The sequence below is a fragment of the Zingiber officinale genome, chromosome 7B (assembly GCF_018446385.1).
Source record: "Zingiber officinale cultivar Zhangliang chromosome 7B, Zo_v1.1, whole genome shotgun sequence".
NCBI classification, from domain to species: domain Eukaryota; kingdom Viridiplantae; phylum Streptophyta; class Magnoliopsida; order Zingiberales; family Zingiberaceae; genus Zingiber; species Zingiber officinale.
This window is the reverse complement of record NC_055999.1, coordinates 53586003-53607044: the sequence shown is the minus strand read 5'-3', so window position 1 is coordinate 53607044 and position 21042 is coordinate 53586003. Positions and strand designations below refer to the sequence as shown.

General features: G+C 42.8%; 1 protein-coding gene across 1 annotated transcript; it reads right to left on the bottom strand.

Annotated features, from left to right (window-relative positions):
• Nucleotides 1-19890: 19890 nt before the first annotated feature.
• LOC122004347 lies at nt 19891-20700 on the bottom strand. The gene has a single exon (XM_042559251.1). It carries the CDS (start codon nt 20698-20700, stop codon nt 19891-19893), a length of 810 nt encoding a protein of 269 aa, XP_042415185.1.
• Between the last annotated feature and the right edge of the window lie 342 nt (nt 20701-21042).

The window sequence follows — 21042 nt, the reverse complement described above, 5'->3', positions numbered from 1 at the left end:
TTTCTCGGACAGAGACTCCTCCGGAGCGTGACAATTTAGTGGTATCAGAGCAGGTATACGATACTTGCTATGTGTTATGGATTTTTTGGGATTTATCTGATACCAAATTATTTGGTATCAGAGCGGGTTATGATACCTGCTTTTGGTGTTCTAAATTTTTGGATTTCTATTTCGGTTTGTATGGATTTCCGTTATGGTTATGTTTCGGATTTCCGTTTTGGATTTATATGGATTTTCGGCGATTTTCTCATTCGGAGTTTTGAGGTAAATGGGGATTGGATAGTGACGGAACATCTCCAGACGGTAAATAGGTAATAAGGTATGATGTTTAATTTTTATAATTTTGGTACCTGTATATAATACTGGGGTAGCATAAATATCCTTATTGGTTATATGAGATATGTAGTCTATATTGAGATTAGCTTCATTGTTAGTAGATGTGACATGCCCGCACTCGACACACTTTACATATATTCAAGGTCAACCAAAATGGTTAGTGTATATATCTTGGCTTCACCAACTCTAGGAGCTCTTCTGTTCTAATTGATGCTTTGACAATTTAGTGGTATCAGAGCCAAGTTGACATTTCCTATCTGTGCTATTTTTAGTGTTTCATTTTCGTTCCAAGTTGACTTGGAAATTTGCAGTTTCTTTTATACAGACCACCTCTTGATTCTATCTCCTTGCATTTTCTACTGTAGGAAAATGCAAATCCTAGTCTGATCCTATGTTGGAAAACAAGTCTGACTACCTTGCTTGTACAGTTCAAGCTGAGGTGGTATTAGCCAATGTTTCCAATAGTGCTTGCTTAAATGGAGCAAAGGAATCTGGCTGAGTCATGTTGTTCCGGAGCTTCACTATAAGCTCCTGCTATCCACGTCAGGTATCTCAATGGATGCAATCTTAGCAATGACTTGACAAGTGGTGTGTCGTGCTTCAGGAACTAATGATTCAAGTAACTACACTAAGGACTCTTTTACTTGATATTGGAATGAATTAGTTAACTGATGACAAGCCGATGGCATGGTCCAATGAAAAAACAGCACAGTCCATTCAATTAATATTTTGGTCACTTGTGGATTGTTTATGGTGGAGCGTAGCTCCCACATATGACATATTCTTGTGATGGAGCGGTGCTCTCACATTTAATGATCATTATACTGTTTGAGTCTATACTGCAAAGATTGACCGTCTCCTTACCGTCTGGTGATACTTTGGACGTCACCTAGGAGGTCAGAGGTTGCCCGTTAGACTTTGGCAACATGACACTTATGGTAGATCTTCTAGTATTGGAGATGATCAAGTTTGATATCATACTTGGCATGGATTGACTGTCAGTATATCATGCTACTATTGATTGCCAGACGAGGGTGGTCACCTTTCGGCCTCCAAACCAACCCTCGTGGAGTTTCACTGGCATCAAAGACGACGACATCTTGATTATTTCGGCGATTCAGGCGCAGAAGCTGCTGTCTCACGGCTGTCATGGTTTTCTATTATCTCTGATTAGTACTGAAGACAGCAGTAGTTCGCAGCTCTCTGACGTTTCTGTAGTCTGAGAGTATCCAGATGTATTCCCTGAGGAGCTTCCTGGTTTGCCTCCCAGAAGGCTAGTGGAGTTCACTATTGAGCTGATTCCGGGAACCTCACCGACATCGAAAGCTCCGTATCGTATGGCACCGAAAGAGTTGAACGAGCTGAAGGTTCAACTCCAGGAGCTTTTAGACAGGGGATTCATTCGCCCTAGTGTTTCTCCATGGGGTTCTCCGGTATTATTTGTCAAGAAAAAGGATGGCACCATGCGGTTATGTATTGATTACAGACAGCTGAATGCAGTGATCGTCAAAAATAAATATCCTTTACCACGTATTGAGGATTTGTTTGATCAGCTCAGAGGTACTTCAGTGTATTCTAAGATTGATCTGCGATCCGGATATCATCAGCTGAGAGTCAGAGACTCAGATATTCAGAAGACAGCGTTCCGTACCAGATACGGTCATTATGAGTTTTTGGTAATGCCATTTGGGCTTACCAATGCTCCAGCGGTGTTTATGGACTTGATGAACCGCATCTTTCTGGAGTATCTAGATCAGTTTGTTATCGTTTTCATTGATGACATATTGGTCTACTCGCGTTCCAAGGAAGAGCACGCACAGCATCTTCGTACAGTTATGGGGATTCTTCGACGGCATCAGCTGTACGCGAAGTTCAGCAAGTGTGCATTCTGGCTATCTTCAGTCAGTTTTCTGGGACACGTGGTCTCTAGCAGAGGTATTTCAGTTGATCCTCAGAAGATCGTGGCTGTCACCGGTTGGGAGCAGTCGAAGTCAGTTCAGGAGATCCGCAGTTTTCTGGGATTGGCTGGATATTACCGACGTTTTATCGAGGGTTTCTCGCGTATTGCTATGCCATTGCCACGTCTTACCAGGGAAGGCATGAAGTTCATGTGGACAGAGGATTGCGAGACCAGCTTTCAGGAGCTGAAGCGGAGATTAGTGTCGGCTCTAGTTTTGGTTTTACTTTCTGGAGAGGATGGATTTGTACTCTACACCGACGCGTCTCTATAGGGTTTGGGCGCTGTTCTGATGCAGCACAGCAGAGTAGTCTCTTATGCTTCTCGTCAGCTGAAGGAGCATGAGAAGAACTACCCAGTTCATGACCTGGAGTTAGCCGCCATCATTTATGCATTGAAGATTTGGCGCCATCACCTGTACGAAATTACATTTGAGATTCTCACTGATCATAAGAGTCTCAAATACATTTTCACTCAGAAGGAGCTTAATCTCCGACAGAGGAGATGGATGGAGTTCTTGAAGGATTACGATTGTACCATTACCTACCACCCGGGTAAAGCTAATGTGGTTGCCGATGCATTCAGCAGGAAGTCCAGAGGGACTTTGGCTTGCCACCGAGTTTCAGTTATAGACTTGGTTCAGGGTTTCTCTTAGTTAGACCTTGAGGAGCAGGGATCTACAGAGCAGGGTATTCTGGTTACCATGGTTGCTCAGTCGTAGATCAGGACGAGGATCCGAGAGGCTCAGGCTGGTGATCATCATTGTCAGTTCATTGGCAGTCAGATAGCTTCCGGGCAGCAGACCGAGTTCACACGAGACGAGGAGTGTATTATATACTTCCGAGGCAGATTATGTGTACCTCAGTCTCATCCGGTCTTACAGGAGCTACTTCAGGAGGCTCATCGTTCTCGATTTACGATCCATCCAGGCGGGACCCGTATGTATCGAGACTTGAGGCGTTCCTACTGGTGGAACGATATGAAGAAAGACATTGCAGATTTTGTAGCTAGATGTCTTGTCTGTCAGCAGGTGAAGGCTGAGCACTAGAGACCTGCAGGATTACTTTAGCGGATTCCTATTCCTGAGTGGAAGTGGGATCACATTACTATGGACTTTGTGGTGGCTTTGCCGAGGACACGACGAGGCCATGACGCGATTTGGGTAATCGTTGATCGATTAACTAAATCCGCGCACTTCTTAGCGATTCGGAGGACTGATTCCTTGGATCGATTGGCAGATCTGTATTGTTGGGAGATCTTCAGACTACATGGGGTTCCGTTGAGTATCATATCAGATAGAGATCCACGGTTTACGTCACGTTTCTGGCAGAGTCTGCAGCAGACTTTGGGCACACAACTTCGTTTCAGTACAGCCTTCCATATACAGACAGATGGACAGTCAGAGTGGACCATTCAGACTTTAGAAGACCTACTGAGGTCATGTGTTATGGATTTCGGAGGCAGTTGGGAGGACCATCTGCCGTTGGTAGAGTTTGCTTACAACAACAGCTTTCATTCGGCTATCCAGATGGCACCGTTTGAGGCGTTGTATGGTAGACCTTGTCGGACACCCGTCCTCTGGGATGAGGTTGGAGAGGCCCAGTTGTTGGGACCTCATAGAGTTCAGCAGGATGCAGAGTTGGTCCGTACTATCAGACGGAGGATGTCAGAGGCATAGGACCGCCAGAAGAGTTATGCTGATCGGAGACGCAGACCACTGGAGTTCTCTGTTGGCGACCATGTATTTCTGCTAGTTTCACCCACGAAAGGGGTGAAGAGATTTGGCCTCAGAGGTAAGCTAGCTCCGCGGTACAATGGCCCTTTCGAGATCTTGGAGAGGATCGGAGCGGTAGCTTACCGGCTAGCACTACCACCGTCCCTAGCAGGCGTCCACGATGTATTCCACGTATCGATGCTGAGGAGATACGTACATGACCCGACACATGTGCTGGCAGATATCCCAGTTCCAGTTCAGCCTGACATTACTTATGAGGAGGTTCCGGTACGGATTCTCGACCGGAAAGAGCGTCAGTTGCGGAACAAGACTATCCGACTGGTTAAAGTCGGATGGCAGCATCATTTGGATGAGGAGGCTACTTGGGAGCTCGAGGATACTATCCGAGCTAGATATCCCCATCTTTTCACTTGAGGAATGTGATTTATTTACCGTTCAGCATTTATACTCTATATCTATTGTTAGTACTTGCTGATGGTAGATAACGAAATTTGGGGACCAAATTTTTATTAGTGGGGGGGAATGTAAAATACCGGAAAATAGGCGAATATTAATAAGGGAATTTTTCGGAAATTTTGGAAATTTTTCGGGAATTTTTTGGAGCTCGTATGGAAGAGTTAACGGGGATAAAATTTGGATTTCGGAAAAGCCTGTTTAAGCTACCCATTTAAGCGAGGAATTGTTTATTTTATAAATTCCTTTTTCCTTTTTCTTATTTCTTTTCCTTTATTCTCTTCCTCGCCAAAACCCCGTGCCCTCACCCGCGCCTATTTTCTTCTCTCGCGCCCGACGCCGGCTCTAACTGGCCGCGACAGTTCCTTTCCTCTCCCCATCGCGCCGATTTCTTCTTCCTCCCCCTGAGCCGAACTCCTCTCCTCTTCTGCCCTAGCCTTTGTACAGCGCCACCGCCGCCCTTCCTCTACCGACGCTGACCCCTTCCATGCCCTAGCGCCGGTGCCGCCACCACTTTCTCTTGTTTCTGCCGACTCCGCCGATCCCTTGCCGCTGCCCTCTCTGGACCGAAGCAGCGCCAGCCACCGCGACCCCCTCCTTTCTTCTTTCCGAGACATCGCCGGCCACTAGGTTCGACCCAGCGCCGCCGCCCCTCTCCGATCTCCTCTGTGCCAGTCCACCAAGTCCGTCCCCAGGCACTATCGACTCCACAGATCCATTTATCTGCACGTGTGCCCTGGCCATCTTCTCTGTGGCGTCTTCTCCTTCTCCTCTACACTTGGCGCCGGCTGTTTCCAGCCCTAGCACTGACGCCGTCGACAGATTGCCACAAAATCTCACCGGAAGAAAGGATCAGCACCACCATTTAGTCTCTGCCCTGGTGAAGGTAGCTGACCCTTTTTCCTTGCCCTAGGTTTACTTTTATTGCCGGATCCGAACCCTAGCTCTGCTGGGTTTGGTTGTGGTCAGCCTACAGATAAGTAATAGTTTCTTTGTGGTGTTGACAACAGATTTGTGGCAGCAAGGTTTTCCGGCTAGCATTGTCCAACATCTGCATATTCTAGCCGTGTGTCCACAGGGGCAACATTGTACTGGAGTAAAGGTTGGAAATTTCATATCTGATATAGCTTAATATGAATAAATGCTATTTGGTGTAGGATAACTGATTCAGAGGAGGTAATTGTGGTTAAAACGTGGGATTTCACCTAAGTTTGGGTTAGATCCGATTTATGATTTTAACAAGAGGGTTCGTTGATTTTGTTGGATTGATTAGTTAGATCCAATTTAGAACTTCTTAAATTGGATTAGAATTTATTTTGGCTAAATGTGGTATGATAGAATTAGCTAAACTAGACATTATGTTTAATATACAGGACCTTGACGCGAGACGAGTATCTCAATTATCGGATTGGACTATATTGGACATTCTTATTGGAGGCGGGTACTTTTGACTTATTGTCTTTGATATGCATAGTAATGAAATTAACAAGTTGCATTAATTATGTTCCTCATTTGTTTCGGTTAATCACTACCCGATTACCTGTTACCTGCTTGATTGATTGTTTGTTTTGCATTTCGTGTTGTTATGTACCTGATTACACATGCTCATAGGGGTAGTGATATAACCATGTTTCACATGTTCAGGACCTAGGTTTGATACCTTATTGATCAGTATATCTTGATATGATTTATTCACTATGGTGCCCATTGTTATATGTCCAGAGGTTGGTTTAGTATATTACCATGCTTAGTGACATGCACCATTTGCATGATCGCATGCTGTGTGATAGATTGCTCCATTATTGTTGAGCACATTGCCAGTTTCATCACTGTTCGCTGCTCCGTTGTGACGCTCATGGGTAGCGTGACACAGCGTGGTAGCATGTCAGTTTGGCTCTTCCGGTGCTCCGTTGGTCCGCTCATGGGTAGTGTGACGCAGCGTGTAGCACCTTAGAGATCCATCCCCGTCATAGCGTACCGGGAGATGAGAGCATTGCGCTCCCCCATTTATGATTTGGGGTAGGAGTACGTGTGTACTCCGACAACATCCCGTCCACTCGGTCACTCATCAGGGGTAGTGATACAGAGTGCACGGTTGTCACAGCTCTACCCACTCAGTCCCACTTTTGTTATGAGTTGGCTGACTGGCGTCAGGGTGACCATGACATTGGCATCATATGCATGATGCATTTATTGTTTGTGATTGTGTTTGCTGCATTTATATGCTGCATATTGTTTGGATACCTATGTTTGACATGCATACATGTCTTCTATACCTTTCGGATTGTTTGTCCTTATACCGGGTCCTGGTTAGTACAGTTTCTCTCCTGTTTACTTCGGTTTGCATTTACCTTTATTTTTATCAGGAGACTGTACGCATGATTAGTTCTAGGTGTTATTTTCTTTACTTTGCATATCAATTGTACCTGCTGAGTGTTGGACTCACCCCGCCTTCATTGTTGTTATATTTTCAGGTTGAGGTTGTCCGGAGCAGTTCCAGTCGCTAGTCCTCACTGCACGTAGTGCTAGATCCCTGCAGACCTCGATGATTTATCTATCATTTAGTTTTGTTCTTATTTGATTATGTGTGGACTTGGTTATTTGGATACTTGGACATTGTATGGTTTTTTTGCGATATTGATGGATGTTCTATTCGATATGTTTTTACTACATGCCTGCCTGGACGGCAGAAGAGGTAAGTTTGTCGGATTTGTGTTTTACGAGTGTAGTTGAGTAGGGTGGTTTTCGAGTCAGAGTATTACTGCTTTGTTTGATTATATACAACTGCGTGGATGTTTGTGTGGTTGTGTTATATTTATTATTATTCTTCCAGCTGCATGTGGCTGAGGTATAGAGATATGTAGAAAAGTTTCAGATTGTCCGCCGTACAGGGGAGATGCTGCCGAAATTTTCTCGGACAGAGACTCCTCCGGGGCGTGACAGCTTAGGTCTCAAAAACATAGTCATTCTCATTTTATAATTGCTATGATGAGGTCATGCCTTTTCATACCTATGTTTCATGTGATTCACCCAATTATCTGACCTCCCGAGACAACATTAACTTCCTATCACTACTCAGCCAATTACTCCACTAGCTTTAAGCATTACTTCAATTACTCCCCAGCCAAGCATTTGTCTAATAAGAGATCGACCAGCCAGGTGTCTGAAGGATTAGTACCTGCCCAAGGTCCTAGGTCAGTTGGACCAACATCACCATCTTTACCTATCCAACTAGCTCCCATTCATTCATGACTGCCCGAGATCCCTCTTGCACTTCCCTTTCCCCATGTCTCTTCAAATAGTTTGTTGGGTTACAGTCCCAACAAGGAATGGATGTCATTTCACCCTTACCTTAAGGGATACTCAAGTTGAAGGACTCATTAGCCAAGTCATGGGTGCAATCATACAAACAAGCGCTAGGAACTACGATCTCCAAGTATGCTGAAGAACACAACCAAAATACTACTGTGGTAAGTTTATAACAAAGTTTTCTTAAGTTGCTTTTATGAACGCCTCTGGATTACACTTGAGCGAGCTGGTTGTGGATCTAGAGAGAGCCAACAAAATTTTGAAGGATTACATTGTAGAACTACAAGCTACTTCCACTGTTCCCAATAACAAGAAGATCCTTTTGTAGAGAAAAAATAGGGGAGTAGGCTGAGCTTATTTCCGGGATGGAAAAACTTTACAAGACTGCCAGCAGTTATTGAAGTCTCAACCAATGGACAAGTAGAATTTAGAGCTTCAATTGCAAAGCAATGAGTCCAAGCTCCAAGTTGAGAGAGCAATGAAAGATAAAGCCCTTTCAGATCTAGCTCACAAGACTACTTTACTAGAAGAGTTGAGGATTAGACATGCGTCCCGTTCTCCTGACTTAACTCAGAAGCTATCTACTAAGAATTTTGTGCTGCTACAACAACAAATAGAGTTAGATGCATGAGAAGCCCAGATAAACTCCATTGATTTTAAAATAAATTTAGCTAAGAAATTTTTTGGGACACTTGACCATGCCGTGGGGGGAGTGATTCGACAACTGCAGGAGAGCGGTCATCTATCCTCAGAACCTTTTCACCAATCTATAGACCAATATAGACTCCTCAGAGAGCTCCCAGGGGATCTCTTGAACAAGTTTGATTAAAGTTTTTCATGCGGGGACATGTAACTATATGCAATTATTGAAAGAAAATCACAATTAAATACTAAACTATATATGTAGTATTGGGTGACACCTGTTCTCCTTGCGTATCTTCAAAACCACCAATATTACTAATAAGATTATATCTCACATGCTTTCCTTATGCAATATACATTAATCTTCATACAATACCAGGCAAGGCAATAACACCGAGTAGAATAACCTAGCTTCCATACATCACCAAGTAGTCTTCCTAATAAATTTTTGGAAATAATAATTGATAAAGAACCTTGTAAATGGATCGCCTTGAAATTCAGCTTGGGGAAGGGTATTGACGCCACACTCAAGCAAGATGAGAAGGTGAGTGATAAGTCATGGGGTTTGATCGCCACAAGTTGCCTTGATAAGATTGGAATTAGTTCTTTGCCTAAGAACTAGAAGGAAGATCTCACCAAAGAGAAACTAAAATTTTCATTCAAACTTGACTTTCCATACAAGAGTTCTCCTATTTAACATCCCTTAAGATCCACTATACACTAATTATGCAATAAATATCATGCTTGCATGCATGGTATTTATTATCCACTAATGCAACCACTAATCCCTAATACTAGCTTAATGCAACCACGCATGCATGGTATTTATTATACTAGCTTAGGAACTCTCAAAAATGTATTAAAAACCTACAAAGGACATCAAAAAGTCACTTTCGAAAAAACCCCCCAAAAATGCATACGAAAATGGTCCTCATGTTGGTCCAATTTCACTTTTAATTTGAAGGAATGTGATCCATTTAGTTGTTGCCTCCCTTGTGCATTGATCCTCCTTTTCCTTGAGCCCCATTATTAAGCTTTCCAAAGCTTGCTTCATTCTCTTAGTCTTGGACCTCATCATGGGTCCCCCAATTCCCTTCAATGCCTCTTCTTGGCTCACATCATTCCCTCCTTCTTTAGGTGAATTCGTCCTCGAATTTAGATCTTCATCACCTACATCAAAAGGACTCAAATCAGCCACATTAAATGTTGCATAACACCATACTCACCAGGCAAATCAAGTTTGTAAGCATTGTCATTAATTCTTTCCAACACATGGAATGGTCCACCTCCTCTTGGTTGAAGCTCTGATTTCCTTTGGGTAGGAAACCGTTCATTCCTCCTATGAACCCACACCTAATCACTGGGTTCAAGGACAACTCTTTTTCTCCCTTTATTGACTCGATTTACATATTGCTCCATTTTCTTCTCAATTTGAGCATTAACTTGCTCATGAAGCTTCTTCACATATTCTGCCTTTGTTTTGCCATCCTTGTGAACTAAAGAAGAAGTGTTAGGTAAAGGAAGCAAATCAAGAGGTGTCAGTGGATTGAACCCATAAACAATCTCAAAAGGAGAAAATTGAGTAGTAGAATGGACCGCCCTATTATAAGAAAATTCAACATGAGGTAAACATTCTTCCCAAGATTTAATGTTCTTCTTAATAATTGCTCTAAGAAGAGTAGAAAGTGTCCTATTTACCACCTCAGTCTGGCCGTCAGTTTGTGGGTGGCATGTGGTGGAGAAAAGAAGCTTTGTTCCCAGCTTGTTTCATAAGGTCCTCCAAAAATGGCTTAAAAATTTAGTGTCACAATCTGAAACAATGCTCCTAGGCATGCCATGAAGTCTTACCACCTCTTTGAAAAACAAATCTGCCACATGAGTTACATCATCCACTTTGTGGCAAGGTATGAAGTGTGCCATCTTGGAGAATCTATCAACTACCATAAAAATGGAGTCCTTACCTTTTTGAGTATGTGGTAGCCCTAAAACAAAATCCATAGACAAGTCAGTCCAAGGAAAATTAGGAATAGGCAAAGGCGTGTAAAGTCCAAGAGTTAATGGCTTAGATTTTTCTTTTCTACACACAATGCACCGTGCACAAAATTTCTGCACATCGTGTTTCATGTGTGGCCAATGAAAATGTTCAAGCAGCATTTCTAAGGTCTTTTGAACCCCAAAGTGTCCCATTAAACCCCCCTCATGTGCTTCCCTAACTAGCAATTTATGCATGGATCCTCTAGGCACACAAAGTCTATTATTCTTAAACAAGTAGTTGTCATGCCTAACAAACCCATTTTGTGATTTCTTTTCACACACAACATATAATTGGGAAAACTCATTATCATGTACATACAATTCCTTAATATGTTCAAAGCCAAGCAATTTAGTTTCAAGTGTAGCTAACAAGTTATACCTTCTTGAAAGTGCATCTGCTACAACATTTACCTTTCCTTGCTTATGCTTAATCACATGCGAAAATTGTTCAAGAAATTCGACCCATTTGTCATGCCTTTTGTTGAGCTTTCCTTGCCCTTTCAAATACTTCAAAGATTCATGATCACTATTAATGACAAATTCTTTAGGCAAAAGATAATGTTGCCATGTTTGCAATGCTCTAACAAGTGCATATAATTTTATATCATAAGTGGAATAGTTGAGAGTGACGCCACTTAGTTTCTCACTAAAATATGAAATGGGATGACCATCTTGAAGTAAAACAACCCCAACACCCACATGAGATGCATCACATTCAATTTCAAATGATTTGGAAAAATCAGGTAAAGCAAGAATGGGTGCGTGTGTGAGTTTATCCTTAAGTGTTTGAAATGCATTTTCTTGATTCTCTCCCCATCTAAAACCCATGTTTTTCTTAACAATTTCATTTAGGGGTGCTGCCGCTGTGCTGAAATTCTTCACAAACCTCCTATAGAAACTTTCCAACCCATGGAAGCTCCTAACCTCACTCACAGTTTTAGGAGTTGGCCAATCTCAAATGACCTTAACTTTCCCTTCATCAACCTGCACTCCTTTAGAATTTATGACAAAACCAAGAAAAACCACATGATTAGTGCAAAAAGAATACTTTTCCAAATTAGCATATAGTTTTTTCCTTTCTAAGGACATGCAAGACAGATTGGAAATGTGCAATATGCTCAACAAAACTCTTAGAATATACCAGAATATCATCAAAGTATACTACCACAAATTTTCCAAGAAATTCTCATAAGACATGGTTCATAAGCCTCATAAAAGTACTTGGTGCATTAGTTAACCCAAAAAATATTACCAACCATTCATACAATCTATATTTGGTTTTGAAAGCTATTTTCCAATCAATTTTAGAAAAGAAGCAAGCACCATGAAATTCATCAAGCAAATCATCAAGTCTAGGGATAGGATGTCTATCCCGAATTGTGATGTTGTTGATGGCTCTACAGTCAGTGCACATCCTCCATGATCCATCCTTTTTAGGCACAAGAATTATGAGTACATCACAAGGACTTAAACTTTATCTGACCCCCTTTTTGCAATAACTCTACTTGATTTTGTATCTCCTTTCTTTCTTGAGGGTTGCTCCTATAGGCTAGCCTATTGGGAAGAGAAGAGCTAGGAATAAGGTTTATTTGGTGTTCAATCCCCCTCATTGGAGGCAAACCGTGAGGTACTTCCTTGGGAAACACAACCTCAAAATCCTGCAAAATAACAACAACATCACTAGGCAAGGAGTCAGTATTAGATTCCAAGCAAGTTTCCTTGCATAAAAGAAGAAATATAGGTTGCTTTGTCAAATAAGCTTTCTTTGCCTCACTTCCTCTTGTAAACAAATTTTCTATTTTTCTCTCTTTCTTTTCCTCATTCTCTCTTTTCTTTTGAATTTTGTCATCAAAATCAAGTATTTTTTTTTCACACTCTTTCTTTTTCTTAAGCTCTCGCTCTTCTTTTTCTCTTTTCTCTCTCATTTTTATTTGATCCTCACAAACCTCCTTAGGTGATAACGGTACAAGTGTGACTTTGCGAGAATTGTGGACAAAAGAGAGCTTGTCGGAGAATCCATCATGGTGAGCTCGCCTATCAAACTGCCAAGGTCTTCCAAGAAAAATGTGGCTTGCCTCCATAGGCACAATATCACATAAAACTTGATCTTCATATTTGCCAATGGGAAAATTAATCAACACTTGCTGGTTCACTACCAATTCACCACTATTACTTAGCCATTGGAGTTTATATGGTCTTGCATGTGGTGTAGTCTTGAGGTTGAGTTTGGTGACCAACCTAGTGCTTGCCACATTGGTACAACTTCCACCATCAATGATCATAGAGCATGTCTTACCTTGAATAAGGCAGCGGGTATGAAAAATATTTTCTCTTTGGTCCTCCTCATGCTCCTTGGCTTGGCTTCCCAATAATCTCCTAACCACCAAGAGATCTCCATCTTATGCATAGGCTGCTCCATCATTTTCCTCATTGCTTGAGGAAGAGGAATGAGAAGAAATTTCTTCACTAGAGATACTCCCATTATCCCTCACCACCATAGTCTTCTTATTCGGGCATTCAGATGCAATATGACCTTTTCCCAAACACCTAAAACATTTGATATCCCTACTCTTAGAAGTGGAAGAAGAGGTAGTAGGAATAGACTTCTTAGTGCTTGCTGCCTCCTTAGAATTTGAAGAAGAACCCTCCTTCTTTGGCTTGTCCTTCCAACCTGAAAAGTAGTTTGGAGAAGAGGATTTCTTCATAACGCCCTTTCTCTTTAATTGTTGCTCTATTTTCATTGCTTGATGCACTAAGTCATCAAGCTCCACATAATGTTGTAACTCCACAATGTCTCTAATATCTCGGTTTAGGCCATGGAGAAATCGAGCCATGGTAGCTTCCCTATCCTCCACAATATTGGCTCTAATCAAAGCCACCTCCATCTCCTTGTAGTAATCATCCACACTCCTACTCCCTTGGGTGAGTCTTTGCAATTTGTTGTGCAATTCCCTGTGGTAGTGGGAAGGCACAAATCTCCTTCTCATCAAAGTCTTCATTTCGTCCCAAGTGTTGATAGGATGCTCTCCATACCTTCTTCTCTCCTTTTGCAATTGATCCCACTAAATTAAGGCATAATCGGTGAACTCAAGGGCAACCACCTTTACTTTCTTTGCATCATTGTAATTATGGCATGAGAAGATTTGCTCTATTTTCATCTCCCACTCAAGATATGTTTCGGGGTCATTCCTCCCTTGGAAGGAAGGTATCTGGACTTTCACACCCCCTAGATCATCTTCTCGTCTATGGTCTCTACCTCCTCTCTCACGTCTTCTTCCCCCTTCATGTCTCCTTCTTTCTCTTGGTGAATCATAGAATGGGTCACTTTGATGAGATTCTTCATGATTAGAATTGCCCCCACAGTTGGAGACATTTTCTCCTTCAAGTCGGTCCATCCTTTCGTGTATTTCTTCAAGTTTTCTTTGAAACATCCTTTCAAATTGTTGAGTAAGTGCCTCCATTTGAAGCCTATTAAGATCTCACTTAGGGGAGTAAGGTGATTTTTCCCCACTCATGCTTGCAAAAAAAAAAAAAAAAGAAGAAGATGACAAGGAAAATTATAAAAGAAATGTTAGACGGACCTCACCACTCTACTCATGTGGTTGCACTCAAATTTATCCACTCAGCTTCCTTTATAAGCTCTTAAGGAAAGAACCTTATCAATGTCTTTCTCAAGACATAAAGTAGACAATCAAGTGAACATGAAACCAACAAGAGAAATATGAGTAGAACAAGAGAAATAAACGGATAAAACGAGAAATTTAGCAACGATCAAGAGCAATGAAAGGAATATCTTTGAATTCAGATTTCACAAAGAAAGAATATTGAGACCTTTCAATTCACAAATCCTCCTTTTTTTTCTTTTTTTATTTAATCAGAAATGACTAATGATTCCTCTTTTTTTTTTGAATTTTCCTTCTTTTTTTTTTTTTTAGTTGAGGACCCAAATAGTGAATAGAAATTTACGACAGATAGGGACGGAGAGATCAACTAAGATGGACAAGAACAAAGATGAAAACAAGACACAAACCTGAAAATCAAGGAGCCAAGGCTCTGTTACCAAATGATAAGGAACCTTGTAAATGGATTGCCTTGAAATTCGGCTTGGGGAAGGGTATTGATGCCACACTCAAGCAAGATGAGAAGGTGAGTGATAAGTCATGGGGTTTGATCACCACAAGTTGCCTTGATAAGATCGGAATTAGTTCTTTGCCTAAGAATTAGAAGGAAGCTCTCACCAAAGAGAAACTAAAATTTTCATTCAAACTTATTTGATTTTCCATACAAGAGTTCTCCTATTTAACATCCCTTAAGATCTACTATGCACTAATTATGTAATAAATATCATGCTTGCATGCATGGTATTTATTATCCACTAATGCAACCACTAATCCCTAATACTAGCTTAATGCAATCATGAATGCATGATATTTATTATACTAGCTTAGGAACTCTAAAAAATGCATTAAAACCCCACAAAGGACATCAAAAGTCACTTTAGAAAAAAACCACCCAAAAATGCATACGAAAATGGTCCTCATGTTGGTCCAATTTCACTTTCAATTTGAAGGAATGGTGATCCATTTAGTTGTTGCCTCCCTTATGCATTGATCCTCCTTTTCCTTGAGCCCCATTATTAAGCTTTCCAAAGCTTGCTTCATTCTCTTAGTCTTAGACCTCGTCATGGGTCCCCCAATTCCCTTCAATGCCTCTTCTTGGCTCACATCAGGCCCAGAGGATACTTGGTAACTCTTCCACCCAATCACCTCCTACATGATCTAATTTTACTTTCAGCCCTCGCACAATCTCCATATTGACAACTTCCGTCTGTCCATTACTCTGTGGATACGCCACAGACGTGAAGGCTTGAATAATACCGAACCCTTTGACACCAAGCCTAGATCTTTCGACCTTGGAACTATCTCCCGTTGTTAGAAACCAGTTTATGGGGTATGCCAAATCGTTAGAGAATGTTTTCCCACAAAAACTGAATGACAGCTCCTTCCGTGATCTTGGCCAGGGCCTCGACCTCTACCCATTTGGAAAAGTAATCCACATCCACAAGCAGCAAACGTTTCTGACCGGGTGCCATGGGGAAGGGTCCTACGATGTCTATACCCCATTGATCAAAGGGACACGAAACTATGGATGTTTTCAGCAGTGCAGTTGGCCGATGCGTTAAATTTTGATGTCTTTGACAGGACAGGCAGGTATTTACTAGTTGTTGAGTATCCTTCTATAAGGTGACCCAGAAATAACTGGCCAGTAGTATTTTTCAGGCTAACGTCCTTCTTCCTGCGTGATTGCCACAACAACCCAGGTGTATTTCCTGCAAAGCATGGCCCGCTTCTTCCATTCCTAAACATTTGAGCAATGACCTAGAAAATGCTCGCTTGTATAATTGATCCCCGACCATTGTGTAAGCATGAGCTTTTTTCCTAACCAGTCTCGCTTCTTCAGGGTCGGCTGGTAAAATACGCTGCTGAAGATAGTTGATCATTGAGGCCCTCCAATCAATCGGCTCTTCCCTATTGTTTTGCAAATCTATCTGAGCTATGTGGAAGGTTTGTGCTATTGACCGATCTAATACCCAAGTAGTCAAAGAACTGGCCATCTTGGCTAACTCATTTGCTCTTTCATTTTCCACCCTGGGGATTTTGGCTACGGTGGCTTCCTTGAATTCTTCTTTCATTCTTTCATATGCTTCTCGATATATTTGTAACTTGCCGCTATTCACTTCATAATTACATGTCACTTGCTGAGTCACTAACTGAGAATCTGAGTAAACTATCACCCGAGTGGCTCCCACATGTCGGGTGGCTTGCAACCTGGCTAATAAGGCTTCATACTCTGTTTCTTTATTAGTAGCTCTAAGATTCAACCGGACAGCTAGCTGCAGTATATCCTCCTGAAGGGATATCAGAAGGATTCCTATGCCACTTCCTTGCTGAGTGGCTAACCCGTCCACTTAAATCTTCCAAGTTTCTTCAGAGTCTGTTTGATGAACCTCTGTTAAGAAATTCGCCAAGGCTTGCTCTTTAATGGGCGTGCGAGGTTGATATTGTATATCGTATTCTCCTAGTTCAATTGCCAACATGATGAGACGCCCTGCCACTTCTACATTAGTCAGAGCTTTGCCCATGGTGCTATTGGTTAGACTGTGATGGGATGTGCTAAGAAATAGGGCCTCAAGTGACGAGCCATGAGCACCAATCCATACACCAACTTTTCCAAGGATGTATATCGAGATTCAACCCCTTTTAATAAGTGACTGAAAAAGTACACTGGCCTTTGTACATTGTCTTGATCTTTTATCAACACTGCCCCTACAGCCTAAGGGTAGATGACAGATAAACCCAAAGCGGTTCCCCTACAATGGGCTTGAACAAAGAAGGCAGAGCTTCCAGATACTTCTTTAGCTCTTCAAAAGCCTGGGTACACTCTTCATCCCACTGAAACTTGGAGGCCTTCCTGAGCACCTTGAAGAAGGGTGCCGCTCGATCCGCAGACCGAGAAATAAACCGAGACAGAGCTGTTATCCGACCCACCAATTTTTGCACTTCTTTTAGATTTTGAGGAGTCTTCATATCACGCAATGCTTGAACCTTTTCCGGATTAGCTTCGATTCCCCATTCGGTCACCAGGTATCCTAAGAATTTCCCTCCTCGATCCCCGAACAAGCACTTTAATGGATTCAACTTTAGTCCATACTGCCGCAGGGTATCGCTAGTTTCTTCTACGTCAGTAATCAAGTTTATGGCAAAGGGAGACTTGATTAGTATATCGTCTACATAAACCAATACATTTTGACTGATCTGCTCTCGAAAAATTTTATCCATCATCATCTGATAGGTAGCTCCTGCATTTCTGAGCCCAAAAGGAATGACAGCATAATAAAATGTACCGTCTGCTGTGATGAAGCTGACCTTCTCCTGATCTTCTACTACTAGGGGAATTTGGTGATACCCCTGATAAGCAACCAACATGTAGATTCTTTCATAGCCTGCGGTTGAGTCTACCATCTGGTCGATTCTGGGAAGAGGGTAGCAATCTTTAATGGCCATGCGAGGATGATATTGTATATCATATTCTCCTAGTTCAGTTGCCCACTTGATGAGACGCCCTGCCACTTATACATTAGTTAGAGCTTTGCCCATGGTGCTATTGGTTAGGACTGTGATGGGGTGTGCTAAGAAATAGGGCCTCAAGTGACAAGCCATGAGCACCAATCCATACACCAACTTTTCCACGGATGTATATCGAGATTCAGCCCCTTTCAATAAATGAATGAAAAAGTACACTGACCTTTGTACATTATCTTTCTCTTTTATCAGCACTGCCCCTACAGCCTCAGGGGTAGCTGACAGATAAACCCAGAGCGGTTCCCTTGCAATTGCCTTGAACAAAGAAGATAGAGCTTCCAGATACTTCTTTAGCTCTTCAAAAGCCAGGGTGCTGCTCGATCCCATTGAAACTTGGAGGCCTTCCTGAGCACTTTGAAGAAGGGCGCCGCTCGATACGTAGACCGAGAAATAAACCGATATAGAGCTGTTATCTGACCCACCAATTTTTGTGCTTCTTTTAGATTTTAAGGAGTCTTCATATCACGCAATGCTTGAACCTTTTCCAGATTGGCTTCGATTCCTCGTTCGGTCACCAGGTATCCTAAGAATTTCCCTCCTCAAGCCCCGAACAAGCACTTTAATGGATTAAACTTTAGTCCATACTGTCGCAGGGTATCGTTAGTTTCTTCTACATCAGTAATCAAGTTTATGGCAAAGGGAGACTTGATTAGTATATCCTCTACATAGACCTATACATTTCGACCGATCTGCTCTCGAAAAATTTTATCCATCATCCTTTAATAGGTAGCTCCTGCATTTCTGAGCCCAAAAGGCAAGACAGTGTAACAAAAAGTACCGTCTGTTGTGATGAAGCTGACATTCTCCTGATCTTCTACTGCTAGGGGAATTTGGTGATACCCCTGTTAAGCATCCAACATGTAGATTCTTTTACAACCAGCGGTTGAGTCTATCATCTGGTCGATTCTGGGAAGAGGGTAACAATCTTTGGGGCTGGCGCAATTAAGATCCCTGAAATCAATGTAAACTCTCCACTTGTTGTTAGACTTAGCTACCAGGACTACATTAGAGAGCCAAGAAGGGAATTGTAGTTCTCTAATGTGGCCCGCCCGCCTTCTTCAGCTGGTCTACCTTAGCTCGGATAATTTTATTTTGATCGACCGAGAAATTCCTCTTCTTCTGCTTGACCGGCCGGGCATCAGGCAGAAGATGTAACTTATGCTCTGCTACTTTAGGTCTGACCCCTAGAAATTCTTCAGGAGACCAGGTGAAGACATCCCTGTTGCGGGTCAGGCACTGGATCAGCTCTTCTTTAAGCTGGGCTGACAAATCACTGGCTATACGAGTGAGACTCTCTGGGCGTTTAGGATGCAATTGGACTTCCTCCCAAGGGATGGGTTCTTCTGCTAAGGGGTGGGGTTCTTCTTGAATAGCATGGACGCCCCTATCAGGAGTCTTCTGTGCTTTGCGAGCTTCTACTTTAACCATATCCACATAGCATCTTCTAGAGACAAATTGCTCTCCTTTAACCTCCCCGACTTGGTCCCCTACCGGGAACTTGATTTTCTGGTGAAATGTAGAAACAGCGGCTCGGAATTCATGTAGTGCTGGTCTGCTCAGAATGACATTGTAGGACAAGGGGGAATCCACCACTATGAAGGTGCTTCTCCTAGTACGCACCAACGACTCACTGCCCAGGGAAATGACCAGCCTGATCTGACCCATGGGCTTCACCGCATTACTAGTGAACTCATACAAAGAAGTGGCCACCAATTGAAGCTCGCCGACGTCAATTTGCATCTCCTCAAATGCAGTTTGAAACAATACATTAACAGAACTTCCGATGTCAACAAAAACTCTAGCCACGAGACTATTGGATATAACAGCTTTGATGATGAGGGCATCATCATGGGGCAGCTCTACTCCTTCGAGATCTTGTGGTCCGAAGTTGATGATAGGGACAGTAGCTTGTTCCGGGTTGCATCCGACAGCATGGATCTTTAGGCGACGCTCGTGTGACTTGCGGGCTCTGCCAGAATCTCCATCTGTAGGCCCTCTAGAGATCATGCTTATTTCCCGGATAGCTGTATTGCCCCTATTCTCTTCTTCGTGGGCTTCTCCTTTCTCCCCACTGTGACTGGGTTGCTGAGTACTCGCCCCGCCGAGTCTGAGTGGGGTCGGCCTCCCTGACCTACCGCAACGCGTTGGTCCTCCATCATTCTCTTCCCCTGAGGAGCTAGCTCGGGTAGTGGCAAACCCAACTTGGCAGCGCGTCGAGAATCACGAGCAAACTGAAAACAATCATTAGTAGCGTGTGTGTGAGATCGATGGTAAGTACAGTATCACGGACCCCAAGGGCCAGGCCGGGGAGCATGGACTGTAGCTACCCGTGGCGTTGAGTGGGAATCCTGACCGGGTGGGAAAAATGGTCTAACTTCCCGAGTGTGAGGGAGTGGTTGAGCTGGCTGTTGAGGTATACGTTTCTCCAGCTTATTAACGGTAGAGGGTGCCCAGTGAGCCTTCCTTCGTGCCGCTTGGGCCTCCTCCATGTTGATATAGCTGGCGGCCCTTTCTAACATCCCATCAAAATTCTTTGCCGGATCTCGAATGAGATCCCTAAAAAACTCTCCCTCTACCAACCCATGAGAGAAGACACTCATGAGTATCTCCGAGGTGGCTGTCGGGACATCCTGAGCTACCTGGTTGAAATGCTTAATATAACTCCTTAATGGTTCGATTGGCCCTTGCTTAAGAGTGAAGAGGCAGTGGTCTATTTTTTGATACTTCTGGCTGTTGGCAAAGTGGCACAAGGAAGCGGTCTTGAACTCTTGGAAGCAGGTGATGGATCCGGACGACAACCCATTAAACCATTTTTGCGCTGAGCCGGACAGGGTGTTCAAAAATACCCGGCATATGACAGCATCGCTGTACTGGTGTAGTATTGACGCGTTTCTAAATTTTTGAAGATGATCTTCAGGGTCTTTACTGCCATCGTATTCTCCGATAGCTGGGGGTTTGTACCCTTTGGGTAACTTTTCTTTTAATATCCTTGAGGAGAAGGGCACTTTTTCGTCAGGCTCAGTGTGGGGCTCTTTGCGAAGAACTGGGGCCTTCCCTTTCCTTGAATCTCTAGGAGGAGAGCTTTTCGTCATAGAGACTTGTGGTTGCTCCTTCTTGTTGTTGTGGCCGCTAGGATCTTGTTGATAATACCCCAGGTCAGGTTCTCTATAGAAGGCCTGAGGAAAATCCTGGGGTTGCTTTCTTTTCGAACCTCAATCAGAGATGTGGGTTGGCTCTTTAAAGGCTTATGGCATCTTGCGTAGTCGGGAAGCAGTGGTTTGTTTTTCAGAAGTTGCCCGCCTCTCAACTTCCTTGAATAGTTCGTACTCCCCGGTTGTCATGGTTACATTGATCTATCAAAGTAACCCTGGACAAGGACATTGGATTGATGTAAAGCATATATTAAAGTACCTGAGAAGGACTAGAGATTATAT

Coding starts and splice junctions, on each gene's coding strand:
- LOC122004347 (XM_042559251.1), bottom strand. CDS start 20,700: ATGACGAAAAGCTCTCCTCCTAGAGATTCAAGGAAAGGGAAGGCCCCA.